The sequence below is a fragment of the Tursiops truncatus genome, chromosome 14 (genome assembly GCF_011762595.2).
Source record: "Tursiops truncatus isolate mTurTru1 chromosome 14, mTurTru1.mat.Y, whole genome shotgun sequence".
Taxonomy (NCBI): domain Eukaryota; kingdom Metazoa; phylum Chordata; class Mammalia; order Artiodactyla; family Delphinidae; genus Tursiops; species Tursiops truncatus.
In genome coordinates, this window is record NC_047047.1 from 68,563,508 (window position 1) to 68,581,297 (window position 17,790).

General features: G+C 38.5%; 1 protein-coding gene across 3 annotated transcripts in view; it reads right to left on the reverse strand.

The window, feature by feature from the left end:
* Positions 1-466: 466 nt before the first annotated feature.
* The window catches only part of HADHB (hydroxyacyl-CoA dehydrogenase trifunctional multienzyme complex subunit beta), a 36,308-nt gene continuing 18,984 nt past the window's right edge, over positions 467-17,790 (reverse strand). For 2 of the 3 annotated variants that reach the window (XM_019943110.3, XM_033838909.2), the window contains exons 6-16: positions 15,104-15,203; positions 11,701-11,788; positions 10,158-10,345; positions 9,638-9,818; positions 8,543-8,664; positions 6,375-6,454; positions 6,248-6,295; positions 5,453-5,540; positions 5,054-5,128; positions 3,775-3,939; positions 467-1,233 (exon numbers count right to left, since the gene is read on the reverse strand). In XM_019943110.3, coding sequence (XP_019798669.1) covers positions 1,198-1,233; positions 3,775-3,939; positions 5,054-5,128; positions 5,453-5,540; positions 6,248-6,295; positions 6,375-6,454; positions 8,543-8,664; positions 9,638-9,818; positions 10,158-10,345; positions 11,701-11,788; positions 15,104-15,203 — 1,171 coding nt within the window. In that variant the 3' untranslated portion in view covers positions 467-1,197. The other variant, XM_033838908.2, reaches the window with a different exon arrangement.

The window sequence follows — 17,790 nt, forward strand, 5'->3', positions numbered from 1 at the left end:
CGAAACTATGTCCCCTGCATCGGCAGGCGGACTCTCAACCACTGCGCCACCAGGGAAGCCCCTTAAAAAGCTTTTTATCTTTTATATTTAACTTATCTAGAGTTAATACTTGTGATATGTAAATATAATGGTTTGCAGTATTAAAAACTCACATTAGGTGGAATTCACCAATGCAATCATGGGGAAATAAAGCTGGGACTCTCAAATAACCTTTTAAGAGGTTAGCACTTGCTCCCTTGCCCAATCTGTCCCTGAACTAGAGTATGATTCTGATTGCCAGTAACTTTCACAGACCTAAATGAAATTCACATGAACGGTTGCAACTGAGACTTTTGCTTCTGCAATGCACTAGCATACATGTTATTTAATGCAGTTGGGTTGTCAAAAAACTGAGAGAATTTTTAGTATGTTGACTAAATTTTTGAAATTTCTTTACATTTCATTAAACCCGGCAAACAGAAACATCTCCAAACGATAAAATAAATTTATTTCAATTGGGCACTGGGGAAAAAATGGTGTTATTCTAAAGCAGGACCTTCTTTATGATCCTAGCGGCTTCATGGTTGACTAAAATGGTTAGAAGTTACAAATGAGTAATCCAAGGCAAAATCTGTCCGTAAGCAAGAGAACCACCTTTTACCTCTAATAAAACAATGCAAATGGTTCTCTGATACTTCTCTACTTTATTAAGGTTAACCAACATGGTATTTATATATCTAAACATTTACTGTAAATTTTCAGTGATGTTTAGATTCTAAATTACCTTTCCATAATTAGGTTAAATTTAGGCACATTGGTTTGTATTTTATAGAAAACATTTATCTTTAGGTCACAAATAGGAATGAGCTATAATTTGCAAATGTTACAAAGGTGATTCCAAATCTCAGCTAAATTCTTTCCAAAATTGCAACCACTCTTTCAGTCTTTCATAAAAATAGAGACCAAACATAATTGCTTAAACTTATCACTGTTGAGAGATTCTGGTAACTAAGAAATTCCTGAAAGAGTAATAAGCCGTGATTATTGGAAAGCTCAGAACACTGGCAAGGCTTAACTGCAAAGTACTTAACAGAAGGCCACAAATTTTGTTTTCCTAAGAGGAGCTAGCAACTACAGATGTCACTGAATAGTGCATTGAAATGGCATTGCCTAGGGTGAGTGTTGCACAGAAACTCCAAGTCACCTCTTCTTGATCTATTATTTTGGATAAGCTTCCACTATCATAGCATGGCCCTGTAAAGGAAAATAAAGTTCAATTAGAGCAATCAAATGCAATGAATCCAGCCAGTACAGAGGCAGCATAGAACAATGGGAAAAATATAGGCTTTGGAACTTAATCCTGGCTCTGCCATTCAAACACTGTGTGATCTTGGGAAAGTTATTAGCCATTCTGAACCTCAACTTCCTCTCTAAAATGGGGTTCACGGTGCCCACTTCAAAGTGTTTTTGTGAGCACTAGATAGCATACAATGTATGTATACACACACATACATGTATACACATGTGTATCAGAGTCTATCTAGAAGAGTCTGACTCCTAGTAGATGCTCCGTAAGTGGTTACTATTAAAATAAGCCAGAGGGGCTTTTTTAGCTGTATAAAAATAAACGCAATACAGTGAATCCAACAACAGCCTTCTCTCTCTCCTAGATAAGAAAACTGAGGCTTTGAGAGGTTAAGTTACTCATCCAAATCCACAAAGCTATTAAGTAACAGGGTCAGGACTTGAAACCAGATGATTCCAAAACCTGGTCTCTTCTTTACTACTCTATGCGGGTGAAGATGATGATTTGAGGTCCCACAAAGGTAAAAAGGCAGAAGATCCCTTTCCTAGTACTAGGCACAGTGCTACATCCAAGTTATCTCCCTAGTTGAAACCTAGTATAGAAATTAATGATTTCATGAGTCTAAATCCTATCTGATAATCATAGTCATTCTATCTTTTGGACTGCTATCGAACTAGTTAATAGCCTAACTAATCTCCCTGCTTCTAGATTCAATTCAATCCCCACAAATATTTATTAAACTATTATTTATAAGGCACCAAGCTGAACACTGTGTGGGTACAAAGTTTTGCTACACGGTCTGTATCCTCAATCTAACATACACTGTAGTTCAAAACAAACTGCTAAATACCTTGATACAGGCACAAGCAAACAAAAGAATATGGATGGGAAGGATTGACTGACTTGGGGTTGTCCTAGAAGGGCCCATAATAAGGTAGAATATTCCTTCTCCTGTTTTATTTCAACTGTGTTGTTTTCATGTTCCAAATCTTTTATATTGCACTAGATCAGTGGTTCTCAATGGCAGTGATTTTGCTCCCTCCCCTCCCCAGAGGACATTTAGCAATGTCTGGAGATATTTCTGGTTGTCCCAACTGTGTGTGTTGGCAGGGGGGCAGGGGGTGGTGGGGGGGAGTGAGGGGGGTGGTTTGCTACTGGTATCTAGTGGGTAGAGACCATGTTAAACACCCTACAACACACAGCACAGTCCCCTCACCCGCAACAAAGAATTATCTGGCCCAAAATGTTACTAGTGCCAGAGCTGAGAAACCCTGAGCCACAATGATGGATTCCTCCTTTGATCTAATCATGTTTGTAGCACGCATTTGGCTCTTGATGAAACAATGCCAAGTTTAATCTAGTTTCTAAGATGCATCACGTCCTTCTTCACTATACTGTAAACTTCTAGAGGTAAGTAATAATACTGGATATTATTCTTTGTTCATCCACAAAAGCACCTAGTATTGTGTTATTAATCCTCTATGTGCTAGATTAAAAAATTAGGGAACAAACACTCAAAACCAAAGGACATTAACCTATGTGGACTATGCACTGTGTACAATGCTATGCACTAGTTACCTCCCGCATTTAAATTTGGCATAGAAAGATAAGAGGGAGGGCTCCAGTCCTGATTTACCATGGTTTTCTGTAAATGAAGTTACAACAGATTAGAAAATACTTCTGATTGTGAAGTCTAAAATATTCCAACCTAAAAATAACTGATCCCTTGCTTCTTCAAAGTCTCTGAGAAAAAGCCATAAATAAAGGCTTTTAAATGTAAGATGTTTATACTTTTACATATCTTATTCATCTTGGTCGGCAACAGATAGTTTCTGTTATCTGGAGAAAAATCAAATCTGTTTCCATCAGGGTTGGAAAAAAAAAAAGAAGGAAGTTTTGTAGGAAGTTTCGTCAGTAACACAAGTAAAGCAGATAGAAAAAAACTGTAGAAAACCATAATTTTCCTCAGCTAAAGAGCAATAGGTTATCCAGAGGCAAATTAATTCTCCATTAAGGTATAGTTCAGTTCTCAAGAAAGACTTGGAGAGATTTTATGGATAACGTCCCATGGTGACTACATAAATGGATAAAATTTTATTATTAAAGAAGAAAATATATCGAAGTGTGAATAATGATAGTGTCTGATGAGGGGATTATAAGTGATTATAATTTTATTTTCTAAATACTTTTTGTATTTTCATAATTTCCATAAGGAGCATATATAACTTTTATAAACAAAAAACATAAACATTATTTTAGGGGAAAAAATAACTTGGATTTAAATAGATTCTTCCTTTCAAAGTACTATCAGAATTAAAGTTGTACTCCCTCCCCACAAAAATGGGCTGCTTTTTTCCCAGTTGTCTGTCATCAGAAAAATCACTCTAAGACTGTTTCAAATTAAGCTAAATCAAACATTCTTGGATGAATTTGTTTTGTTTCCAAGAAAATGACTTTCTGGAAGCTCCTATGAAGCTTCTGTGACATACCTGCCCTCCAGCTGCACAGGCGGCAACTAACCCATACTGGCCTCCTTCCTTCTGTAATCTGTTGGCAGTTGCCATGACCAACCGACAGCCAGTGGCTCCAAACGGGTGCCCCAGGGACAGTGATCCACCCCAGATGTTAAACTTCTCCAAAGGAGGCGATCCAACCTGGCTCCCACAAAAATAGACACAAATATAAAGATGAGTTTACTTAAGACTCAGACAAGGCTTGTAGTTAACAGGTAGTAATGGCAATAAAGGGAAGTAACTAACTTAAGCCAAATCACAAGTTATTTTACTGCAAAAGAAAGAGATTCTAAATCAATTCTGAAAGCCAAGGGCCCACTTATTTTTCATCTAACATCAGAATGGATGAACAAAGACAACCTAAAATTTTGCTTTTATTTTATTTTTTGTTTTTTAACATCTTTATTGGAGTATAATTGCTTTACAACGGTGTGTTAGTTTCTGCTTTATAACAAAGTGAATCAATTATACATATACATATGTTCCCATATCTCCTCTCTCGTGTCTCGCTCCTACCCTCCCTATCCCACCCCTCTAGGTGGTCACAAAGCACCGAGCTGATCTCCCTGTGCTATGCAGCTGTTTCCCACTAGCTATCTATTTTACATTTGGTAGTGTATATATGTCAATGCCACTTTCTCACTTCGTCCCAGCTTACCCTTTCCCCTCCCCGTGTCCTCAAGTCCATTCTCTACACCTGCATCTTTATTCCTGTCCTGCCCCTAGGTTCTTCAGAACCCTTTTTTTTCTTAGATTCCATATATATGTGTTAGCATACGGTATTTGTTTTTCTCTTTCTGACTTACTTCACTCTGTATGACAGACTCTAGGTCCATCCACCTCACTACAAATAACTCAATTTTGTTTCTTTTTATGGCTGAGTAATATTCCATTGTGTATATGTGCCACATCTTCTTTATCCTTGCTTTTATTTTTTTCTAAAGAATTTCCAGGAGGTATTTTTCAACTAGGAAATACATACATGTAATGAAACACAACATTCTTCAGAAGCAGCAGCAGCTTTCCTCTTCATATATTTTTTTAAACCTCTTCATATTTTTATTAGCAGGTATTAAAGCTCCAAATATTAAAGTGCTTTGGAAATTCAAGCTGTTTTTTGGCTACACTGCATAGCATGCAGGATCTTAATTCCCCAACCAGGGATCGAACCCGTGCCCCCCTGCAGTGGAAGCAGAGTCTTAACCACTGGACCACCAGGGAAGTTCCTCAAGCATATTTTTAACCAGAAACTTACCTTGGCTTTTCTACCCATGTAGTTTTGTGCAAACCAGTCAGAATCCATGGCTTTCAAATTAGCCAAAATCTGACCCTAGAAAGGAAAATAACTCAATAAGGACCTTGTTAGTAATGTCCCTCAAGGCGTTCTTTGAGTTTGTCTAACTTTAAAGCTAAGCAAATCTTTAAATCAGTTTTCAGTGAATATTTCCCAAAGAAACAATCTGGTACTTTTGAAGGGCCTCAAAGTGACAGCTTCAAAAGGTATGTTTTTTAGCACTGTGTGTGTAGCCCTGGATTCCTCCCATCATGCCCTTCCCAGCAGTGTAAGTCAGTACTTCAAATATAAAGCTCCACTCTTGTTTTACTCATATTAAACGATTATAGTCCTTTGATATGTGTCTTTAAAGTGACTTACTGAGAAAGCTTCATGAAATTCAAAAGCATCAATATCATTCATTGTTAATCCTGCCTTTTCTAAAACTTTTGGAGTAGCATATGTTGGTCTGAAAAGAAAAAAATAAGTGATACAATATTAAAACTTTAATTTTTAACCTAAGAGCTCCTTCATATTCCCCAAACTGAGTTCTACATAATTATCAGAGTGTCTTCCACTCACTCACTGATTCTACTGTACAAATATTAAGTGTTGGTGATACAATATTAAACTGAACAGACATGGCCCCTGCCCTTTGCAGTTGATATTCTGGACTCAGAGAAATAGATAATAAGCAAGTAAACAATTAATGAGAAGGACAAATTAATAAAGTGAAGAGCTAGAAGAACACAGAGTTCAAAGGGCAGAGCATCAGAAGGGGCATGGCTAGTTAAAGGACATAATGGAGGCTAGTGAGGGTAGAGCCTCGTGAGGGAGGGAGAGGAGTCTAAACATTAGGAGGTTTTTATAAAAAGCTATTCTGAAGACTGTTGCAGAGTGTGTGGCAATATGAAAAAAATGCTTATGACATCTTAATGTAAAAGAAGAATACAAAATTGTATATATATTGTAATTATAAGTAGAGAAGTATAGGAAAAAGTGGAAAAGACTCTAAAACTATAAAATGATAAAGCAACATAAAAGATTACTATTATTTAAAAAACCCAACTCACAAGCCAATTATGAACTCAGGGCTTATGTACTTTAAAATCTATGTAAGAAACATTGGTAACCAAGTATTTTTCATTATAATCCTAGGATACACATGCTACCTACCCAAGTAAAAGCTGATCTTTCGGATCCTGAGACACGTACACGAAATCCCTAGGTAAGAGAAGAGAGGAGTCAGCTCTAGTACTAAAATAAAGAAACCAGAGGTAATTTATTTCAACACTTACTTTACCTCAAATATGCCTTCGGTTTATAACCCATGGCCAGAGCTTTTTCCTCTGCCAAAATCAGCACTGCAGATGCACCATCGGTCTGAAATGTTGACCGGAACAAAAATGTTAAATTCTGCAGCCTCTCTGGTGGTCTTTATTCAGCCACCTTCTATGCCCTGTTCCTAAATCTACCAACCAGTGACACTTATACAGTGCCTCTATATAACAAAACCTTTTCATTTTATCCATCGTTAGGTCACGATTCAAACACACACACCAACCCACTTTTGGAAGACGAGGGTACAAGAGCCTATTCAGAAAGTACCGTAATTATCAAAATGGATGAGGAGAATAGGTAACTCTAGAAATATGTGTTCATGATAAACTAAAAGTTTTTTGCTTTTAGTGCAGAATATGAGGAATTTTATGAATTAAAACAATCTCCAAAAAAAATCTCTTATTTACTGATTTATTTTTACATTTTCTGGACTGTTTCCCAGCTGCTTCCTGCCTGTGGCTTCGAGGTGATTTTCTTCTATTTATAGACTATAACAATGGGAGAAGAAGAAATAGGTAGATAGCTGAGAACATAAGAACCATGGCCTTCCCTCTCTGGACCTACCCCACGTGCTTTCTTCCAACTGACAACTGAGAAGTTGGGGGACAAAGAAGTACCACTCACAAAAGCCCTTTACCATTGCTTCAAAAAAAGAGTTCAAAAAAAAAAAAAAACACCCAAAATTCCAAAGGAAAGGAAACTACTCCCTAGAATTTGCAAAATCAAAACAATTTCTACCACATCAGACCATAGTTTTACAACTCAGTAACTGTGAAGAGGCTATGTAGCCACTACTGATAGGCGGGCATAAAGTCTGGAAACACAGGTGACTATACATAATGATATCACATCAATAACATATTCAATGTGCAGTTGTGCAAAATTGCAGTGAATGTGGTGCGTTAACAAAACCTCTGAAAATCCATGTATTTGTGATGCATTACCTCTGACGATTCGTGTTTCTGACTTTTGATGAATAAACCTGAACCTTTTGCACACCCCACGAGTAATCAAGGGGGCTCAGATCTGCCAGGAGTGTAACCCATACCATATGGCCCTATCATCCAACTTGGTTTTGGAAATAATCACCTAACCAGCCCTTCACCACTCAGGCTTTACAGAGCGGTACATCATCCTGTTGGAACCACTTCAGGCACCCTTGCCCGAGCTCAAGAGCAGGCATTAAATCATCATTTACCAAAGTCAAATATGTCAAACATTTGCCTATGTTTCTAGACTGTATACCTGGGTAGAGGAGTTACACTGTCAAAGAAACATTGACCAGATGAACTATATCCAGAAGACTACACCCAAGGTAGTAGGAGAAGGGAAACCACATCTCCCATGCAGAAGCAGAATCAGCAGGGACATTCAATTGAGGAGAAGAAAAAAACCCCAAGCAAGGACATGAAGCTACCTGCATATAAGTAAAATAACAACAACAGAAAATGAGGGTAGATTTATTCCACGATGCTTATAGGAAAGTAATTTGCGGGCCGGCATAAAACATAATTTTCTAACAATCAGAGGTAGGAGATGTATCTCGTCACTCTCTCTGCCTACTTTCCAAGTCTTATACGACTCCCTGTATTCATATCCTATGTTCCAACCAAGCTTTTCCCCAAAGAGGTCCTTGCTCTCGTAACTAACTCCTGATTTTGCATTTGCTGTTCCTTTTGCCTAGAATGCCATTTATACACTACCTGAATTGGCTTGTACTCTTCCTTCAAGATTCTCTGAGCAAGGGTCACCTCCTCTAAGAAGCCTCTTTGACTCACCCATCTATGTATCTTCCCCAAGAGTCTATGCTTATAGCCTTCACAGCACTTTCTCACTACATTACAATAAACTGTTCTTTTTATCTCCAGTGCCTAGCACAGGCAGTCAAAGTTTTTTGACTGCTGAAGTGCCTGAAGAGAACAGCTGTTTTGTAACAGAATGGTGACTGGGTCACGAGACTACTATGGCTTTAAAAACTGTAATTCTATTTTAATATTATCTTTGTAATGAGGAAGTGTATTTTTAAGTCTCTATTCATAATACACACAAATAACTCTATTTCAGGCTTTTCTATTGAGAGTACACAAATATAAAAGATCACTAGTAAACACATATAGCACACATAGTTACCAGAAAAGAAGAATTTGCAGCTGTCACTGTGCCATAGGGCTTGATGAATGCAGGTTTTAGTTTGGCCATTTGCTCCAAGGAGGAAGGACGAATGCCATTATCTTGAGTAACTGTATCTTTTCCTATAAAAATATGAAGTTTTTAACTCTAAGGCACAAGCTTTATATATCTTCTCCAGAGAAATACACTTTAAAAATTACAAGAACAAATAAAATGTAAACCACAGATATTCACTAAAAAGAAAGCCTTTTATAGTTATCAAGGTATTACCAAATTTGAAAATAAATTCTTAAGACTTTTGGGAAATAATCTAAATGATTTAACATTAGAAAGGAAACCCTATTTTCTTAAGATATTCATTCACATTTGGCTCTTCTATACAGAAGAGATACGAATGAAGAATTTTAAAAACAGGCATGCACATAAGAACTAAAACATATCTGCAAGATCTAAAGGAGACATAAAAATTTCTCTTTTTAGAAGTTTTACCAGGGACTTCCCTGGTGGTCAAGTGGTAAAGAATCCACCTTCTAATGCAGGGGACACGCATTCCAGCCCTGGTCAGGGAACTAAGATCCTACGTGCCTTGGGACAACGAAGCCTGAGTACCACAACTACTTAGCTCGCGCACCTCAACGAGAGAGCCTGTGTGCCGCAAACTACGGGGCCCACGCACTCTGGAACTTGCGCACCACAACTACAGAGCCCACACACCCTGGATCCCATGCACCACAACTAGAGAGAAAAAACCCGCACGCCACAACTAGAGATAAGCCTGCGCGCCGCAACGAGGAGCCCACATGCCTCAACAAAGATCCCGTGTGCTGCAACTAAGACCTGACACAGCCAAAAATGAATACATAAATAAATAATAAAATAAAATCTTAAAAAAAAATGTTTACCTACTGTTACAACAAGGATTGAAACTTGAGTCCATGTTTAAGAATAAAGGCTGAGTGTTTTGGAAAGAGAACCATCATATTTACTGGAAAGTCACTCGGGGTCTTTGGAGTTTTAGAAGAAATCCAGAACTCCCTAACAAGTATCAAGGGCATTAAGAGATTCTCCCCTACAAAGTGAAGCAAACTGTTTTACCCGGTACTTTGAAGGGCACGACATCAGAAAGGAGTCCTTCATCCTGTGCCTTTTTGGCCAGGCTGTGTGAGCGCAGTGCATACTCATCCTGTTCCAGCCGAGAAATAGCAAAGGCGGCAGCCAGTCGGTCTGCAGAGTGGCCCATGGTCTCATTGGTGGAGAACTCGGCCACTGCTGGAAGCTGGGAAACGAGATATTCAGGACCAGACACACTGTTATCAGGTGCTATACCACACCTAGGGTTATTTGGGAAAGTTAAAGTCTACTATCAATCAAGACCAAGACAAGGGAAGTTCCTTCTGAGCAGGGTATCTCTAAAAAGGGCTTACAAATTCAAATCTTCGAACCACTATTTTTTCTTTCTTTCCATCTTGACCAAATAATTAACCCTTCCCTGTAACTAACAGAATCTGCAACTGCTAGAGCATAACTGAACCCACGCTGTCTCCCCTAAGTCTAAATCTCTGCAATGGGATGCTTCGGCAACACAAGTCTTTATGTAAGCGTTCACAATTCTCACCTCGGGTGACAGGAAATTCAATCTGAATTTAGAGATTAAAGACAGTCGCTGACCCAGCGTCTTGGCCTTATTGAGATCCAGCATCATCTTCCTCATTTTCCTTGAGTGGCGAATAGGGACGTCAGACATTAACTCTACACCGCCTGCCACGACCACGTCACACTGGCCGGAAGCAATCAAGTTGACAGCTACAGGGCACAGGGCACAGGTACATGAGCATCTCTTGTATAGATAAACAGGTCATTGGTAATTTAAGCTGCTTTTCCTTTTTTTAAATTTAGGCTTCTTGATTTAAAAATTGTATGATAGCTACTAGCATTGTACAACATGTGTAATTAAGGTTTTTAACTCTTCAGAGGGATTAGGGTAAGTTTTTGAAATGACTAAAAATACATTCAACGCACTGGAGAAAAACAAGTTTCATTCAGGCTGTATGGACATCAACTTCCGGAAGTATCCACTGGACCAACTCTCAAACAAATCGTATTCTAAACCAGAACTTTTGGCATATTTTATATGCTCCCAGCTTTAGTTTCCATAATGACTTTTTTCCTATAAAGAGAATTTCAATTTCTACTAGAAGCTAGAGAAATTCTGGCTTTTAGATAGCAGACAGCCCCTTTCCCTCTTTATGGCCACTGGCAAGTATTGTGTCACTTTACCCAGAAGCGGTCCCATGCTGCGTGGAGTGGAGAATGCCCCCATCCCTGCCTCTGGCTTTATCCCCTGCCACCCCTTAGGTGGCAACCTGGACTTGATGTCACTAAGAGAGCACATGATGACCGTATCTTTCACGTTTCCTGTCTTTTCACAATAAGGGTTGATGCTACAAAATGTCCCACAGATTTGCTACGTTTTTTAGGAGAATTTCTAACTAATTATAAAAATGCCTAGATGTGGGGAAAAAGTAGAGGAGAAGACTTGTATCACCTAAAGCAGTGACTTATCACTGTGACAATGGTAGAGGGAGGAAGGCCACAATCTTCGTGGGGGAGTATCATATTAGAATCACCTAACTAAAATCTAGCAGGTTATAAACTTCTCATGCCTCAAATCTGGAAATATCCCTCCAACAAACAATCCCTGAGATAGCCAGCCACACTACTGATGGAGAAACTACAAGAATGGTTGTGGTCCTCAGGTACGGAGGGCAGGAAAAAGAGTTGAGAACTACTGTCAAAAATCAAAAACTTTTGGGCTTCCCTGGTGGCACAGTGGTTGAGAGTCCGCCTGCCAACGCAGGGGACACGGGTTCGTGCCCCGGTCGGGGAAGATCCCACATGCCGCGGAGCGGCTGGGCCCGTGAGCCATGGCCGCTGAGCCTGCACGTCCAGAGCCTGTGCTCCACAACGGGAGAGGCCACAACAGTGAGAGGCCCGCGTACCGCAAAAAAAAACAAAAATGAAAACAAAAACAAAAAATTTAAACATTACCTTATTTTTTGAAACACACAGATCATTTATTTCTGTTAAGAGTAGTTTTTAAAGATCATATAAAAGACAAAAAGAACCAACATGTACCTTCTGCGGTCAAAAAAACATACCTGTGGTCATGGCTTGGTTGGAAGAGATGCAAGCCATGGTGACAGTGTGAGCAGGAGTCCTGTCAGAGAAGCCAGCTCCAAGGGCAGCCTTCAGGAAACAGTGAATGAAAGCATCACTTAGGAAGGCAGTGCTACATGTAAATGGCGCTTTAAGCGATACTTCACTGTATGGTACATCAGGAAAGGATTTGAGGTCAATAATCCATAGAGTAATATTTAAAATAAAACTAAGCACATCACAGAAATGGTTTACTAATTTTTTGTCTAGCCATTAACTGACAAGCACTCTGCCAAGTTCCTTGTAGCCATTTTCTAGTGTGGTATACAAGCCTACAACAGTCTTGCAGTTCACCTAATTTCTTAGCAATGCTTTTCTCAGAGCTTTAAGGACATTAATATGTAATTTGATTTTAACTTGTTTAAATTTGCAAGTAAACCTAAAGTAAACCTGCTAGACACAATTGAGGGAATGATGACCTATATCATGGTGTGGGGCTCTCATGATCTATGTTCCTGCAGTTATAAGGCTTAGTAGTAAAGCAAAGTCATCAAACATGAAACTCATTTCTGAAGAACTGACTCATCATGAACAGATTCCCACACAGGTCCCTGCCTGCTTACACGCGTCTCTACTTTCACTGACTGCCTGATATTTCAGACAGCACACCGTGATCCAACGCAAAGAGGAACTGGAAAACACGCCAAACACGCAAGAGTTCAAGTTGATGAAAGAAATTTTGGAAAACTGCCTGAGCCTCAAGTGAACCTCTGATAAATAAGGGTTAGACCAGTTAACAACTGGAAATGAGAAAACTGGTCAGGATGATGACACAAGAGGTGCTTCAAAAGAGAGTAATTTGAGGGGCCTTGAGAAAAACTGAGGCCCTCCTTTAATCTAAAAATGGACATGAGGACATCTATTATTTTATTATACTATTTATTGAGTAAATTATGCTGCCAAAAAAACAATGAATGCCTGATTCCATTTTTGTTTATGTAAGTAACTAATGCATAGGTGCAAAAATAAAATACTTACTTTTATAATATTAAATTTTCACTTTAAAAACAAAGCTCTCAACAGCTCATCTCCCCCACCATCATTTACTATGAAATTCTGGTTCCTATTAAGGGAATTAATTTTTAGTGGCCTTTTTCTCAAACTATTTATCCTCAGAATACAAGATTTTCTATAATTTGGTAAGGTTAACATGTTTCCAAAGCTGAGATTAAAGGGTTCTGCTTCTTAACTGATTTTTGTCTTCATACTTATACTACCTATACTAGTTACCGCATTTACCACCATTCACCATAATCCATAGGGACAGAAATGTGTTACAGTAGTGTACATGCAACATGACCTTACTCTGGTCTTTCCAGTGAGGCCTGATACTAAGTGCCCAACACTCTGTTGAAAACTACCCGCTGGCAACTGCACCTCAGCCTCTCAATGTAAACCAACCCAGAAGGAAGAGAGAGGCAAGTCTCCAAGGGAAAGGGGAGGAGAGCTTCCCAGTAGGGCAAGTGTAAAGGGCACTGAGGTTGTAATGGCCTGATCCTCACGTGGTCCTTTCTAGCCTGTGTCACACCCTTGGCCCCAGATGACTCTCAAGATTGAAGGAACTTTAAATAGAAGTGGTTGATGGTGAACCTTGTCTACATGTTTCTATTTAAAGTCTGAATAGCTCTCAAGGCAAGCTTAGGCTCTAGATAGTACAATGAGGGGAAAGGAGGAAAATGCCTCTTAGTTAAGTTGGAGAGCAGGGAAGTATGCTGAGGCCTTTCAGTGAAGTCAGGTTCATGGGAACTCAGCAGCAGAAGCCTTTCAGGATTTCATTATTACACTATTAATACAGACAACAGGTGCTTAAAGTTTTCTAGCTGGTAGTCACAGTAGCCTTTAGGTTACAAAACAACTATAGAGAGACATACTTATAATATATCCCCTCAATTTAGCCTTTAGTATTAGTACAGGGCTGGGAGAGGGAATCTACCACATGTCAATCAATAGCTGAGATTTGCATATGGACATAAAATTTCCAGAAAAAAATTTAGGAAAAAAAGCATTATGGCTTTAGTGTTGGGATAGAACAGAAATATAGAGAAAACTGAAACAGATTTAATATTTACTTTTTAAGCACTCTTACAAGAGTCACTTTGTTTTTTTCAGAATATAAAAGTTGAAAATGTTGATATACTCATGAAGTTGTCATATTTGATACATTTAGAAGTGTGAAGATCCAGGAAAAACAAAAAAATCAGGACAGGGAAAAAAAACCCTCTTCCTGTTCTTTTTTTTTTTCGCGGTACGTGGGCCTCTCACTGTTGTGGCCTCTCCCGTTGCGGAGCACAGGCTCCGGACACGCAGGCTCAGTGGCCATGGCTCATGGGCCCAGCCGCTCCACGGCATGTGGGATCTTCCCGGACCGGGGCAAGAACCCGCGTCCCCTGCATCGGCAGGCAGACTCTCAACTACTGCGCCACCAGGGAAGCCCCTCTCTTCCTGTTCTTAATTCTTTCCTGCCTCCCTTACAATATACAGTAGCTGATTATGGCGGACTTCGGTAACACCAGGCCTTGAGCAGTCTTAACATATACTAATGAGTAAAAAGGGGGGACAAAACAAATACTTTCAGTCCTGCTCGTTTCCCCTTCTCTTGGCTGACAGTGGTGAAAGTTACTGACCTTCCAACTATACTGAACACAATAATATGGCAAGCACAAACCAGAAATAAAGAAAATGCTTAGCACACTGAAATGTGCTTTGGAGCCAACTTTACCCAAATAGCCACTTTTCAATTGAAACAAAGCCCAGAAAATGTTTTTGGACTATTCATTATGAAATGCCTGTAGAACGTGCTGCAGAAGTTCCAAGGCCTGTCATATCTCAGCCGCCCAATAAACACTACATGGCGCTTTGCCAACTAGGGTAAAAGTAAACACCTGTGAAATAGTTAAAAAAAGAAACTGCCCTATGTGTCATCTAGTCAAAGGGAAAAAATGAATAAGCAAGGCTGCCTCCAACAAAAACCGTGTTATGAAATAAGTTCTTTATAAAATGTTGAAATTTTAAGTTAGAGGCCACAATATCTAGCATTACTAAAAGTCACATCAACCATACTATGCCATAATCTCTATTTTCCTAAGAGAAAACAAACTAAAATATCACAAACCAGCTTAAATAATTGATTTGGTATACAGTATAAATATGTTCTAGTATAGTGTACATCATTTGATTTATACTATAATTCTTTGAAATATAAAATAATTCAAGTAGTAAAATCACATTTAAGTCAAATATAACTTTAATGAATTTTAAAAACTTTTAAAGAGTAAATTCTATTAATTAAAACTCAAATTGATTCTCCTATCAATCTTTAAACAATACAAAGTTTGTTTTACTCACCTCTCTAGCCACATTGCTTGTTTTCACTTCCTGTATAACTGTGCCGAAGATGATATAATCAACAACATCCTTTGGGACACTGGTCCGATGCAACAAACCCCTGCCAGCAGAAGTCCAAAGCAAAGAAACATTTCACACATTCAAGATAGTGCCATAGATCATCACATAAAGCACTACAGTTAACTTTGGTTAAAAGGTTAACTTTGGATTTAAGAGTAGAGACTGGATCTTTTCCTTAATTTGACAAGCATGTGGCGCCTTATCAAAGAAATTAAAGTCTAATTTAAAAAGTCAACCTCTGATGCTCAATTTAAATAGGAAGAATCATAAATAATTTGGAATATAATCTATAAAAGTTTTAAATCACTATGTTGTACCCCTGAAACTAACATAAGATTATAAATCAACTATACCCCAATAAAAAAATTAAAAAAAAATAATTTGAAATAGGATAAAACAGATACATAAACCAAAGTTTTCAGTCAAAAATCAAAGAGGGAGCTTCCCTGGTGGTGCAGTGGTTAGGACTCTGAGCTCCCAATGCAGTGGGCCCGGGTTCGATCCCTGGTTAGGACACTAGATCCCACATGTGTGCTGCAACCAAGAGTTCGCATGCAACAACTAAGGAGCCCGCCTGCTGCAACTAAGACCTGGTGCAACCAAATAAATATTTTTAAAAAAAGAAGAAAAGAGAAACAAATAGAAAATTAAAGAGTAAAATCCCAGTTATGTTAAATTTGAAATATCAATATAAACACAATTTAAATAACATATTTTTCTAGTTCTGATCACTGATAGAGACTAGAAGCAATAACACTCCAGTAGGAATGAGCACATCTTGAACTCAGACTTGGTTTCTAAATGCCATTTACTAGCAAAGGTATTAACTTTTCTTTTTAAATTAATTAATTAATTATTTTTGGTTGCATTGGGTCTCTGTTGCTGTGTGCGGGCTTTCTCTAGTTGCGGCGAGCAGGGGCTACTATTTGTTGCGGTGCGGAGGCTTCTCACTGAGGTGGCTTCTCTTGTTGCAGGGCACGGGCTCTAGGCGTGCGGGCTTCAGTAGTTGTGGCTCGCGGGCTCTAGAGCGCAGGCTCAGTAGCTGTGGCACACGAGCCTTGTTGCTCTGTAGCATGCGGGATCTTCCTGGACCAGGGCTCGAACTCGTGTCTCCTGCATTGGCAGGCGGATTCTTAACCACTGTGCCACCACGGAAGCCCTAAAGGTATTAACTTTTTAAAAAATGACTGAGGCCAGGTCTAAGGCAAGAAAAGTACAAAGTGAACCTCTCTGATCTTTTTTGTGCCAAAAATAAGAAAGCACTCAAAGATTAATGGGACCATAGCAAAAACAGGAACAAGGGTGTACATATTTGACAAAATTCATAAAACTATATACTTAAAAATATGTGCATTTTATTGTATGCAAATTACACTCAAAAAACAATATTATACTAAAAAACAAAAGGGCCATAGAAGCCAACTTGAAGGAACTCCCACAGATAAACTATGGGATAATCTGAGCTTCAAAAAGAACAGTGACCAAGCTTGGCTTTAACACAATTAATAAATAAAAATTTATAAGTCCACATCACTTAAAAAAAAAAAAAAAGGAAAGCTGTTCTTTACAGAAAAATACCAACCAATAAATATAGGAGGAATAAAAGAATGATCAAAGTCATAATTTTGTAATCTCTAATGTAATAACTGTAATAATGTAATAACTGTAATGTAATACAGTTAACTGTATAACTGTATACATAACTGTATAACTGTACACATAACTGTAACTGTAATGTAATAACTGTAATAATCCAGGCAAAAATTGTCAATGAATGCTAAGATCATTTGGTCAAAGGTTGTTGGGGAACAAGATGTTTACATGGTGTTAAGATATCACTTTACAGGTGACTTACTAATTGCAAAGGAAAAAAATACACCTTTATAATCAAGAGATCTAGTGGTCTGATCACCATGACCGAGTGATTAGATTTAACATTACACATCATGCGCCTCTTAACATGATGCAATACCCATGCACTTGACCTATGAAGCATTCTTACCAAAAAATGTTTAACCTGAATCTAATCAAGCTTAGAGATCTAACTTCCAGTTTACAGGAAATTCAGAGGAAAGTTAAATATTACTACGAAGAAACATCCAGAATGTGGGACATTCTACAGGCCAGCTGGCCTGGTCTTTTCAAAAAGTCACTCTCATGGCGGGTGGAGTGCAGGGACATCCTAAATTAAAAGAGACCAAAGAGACATGTTCATTTGTAATATGAACTTTGACCAGGTCCTGGTTTGGGGAAAAAAAAAAAATTAAAAGAAAGGGCATTCTTGGAACAAGTGTGGGGGATTTGACTATGAACTGGTTACTAGAAGTTATCATACAATCATTATCATCTTAGCTATGGTAATGGTATTGTGGATAACAGAGAAGGTCCTCATTCTTAGGAGTACTAGCTGAAGAATTTAAGGCTGAAGTATCAAGATGCCTGAAACAATGTCAAATGCTTCAAACCATATAGCTATAGAAAACATGGCAAAATAATAACACTTATTAATGCTAAGTGAGGGGTATTTAGGTGTTCACTTTCAATTTTATTGTACAGTTGACATCTTTTAAGACAGAAAGTTGAGGAAAAACCTGTAAATCTCTAGCCTGGGACCATAATCAGAAACA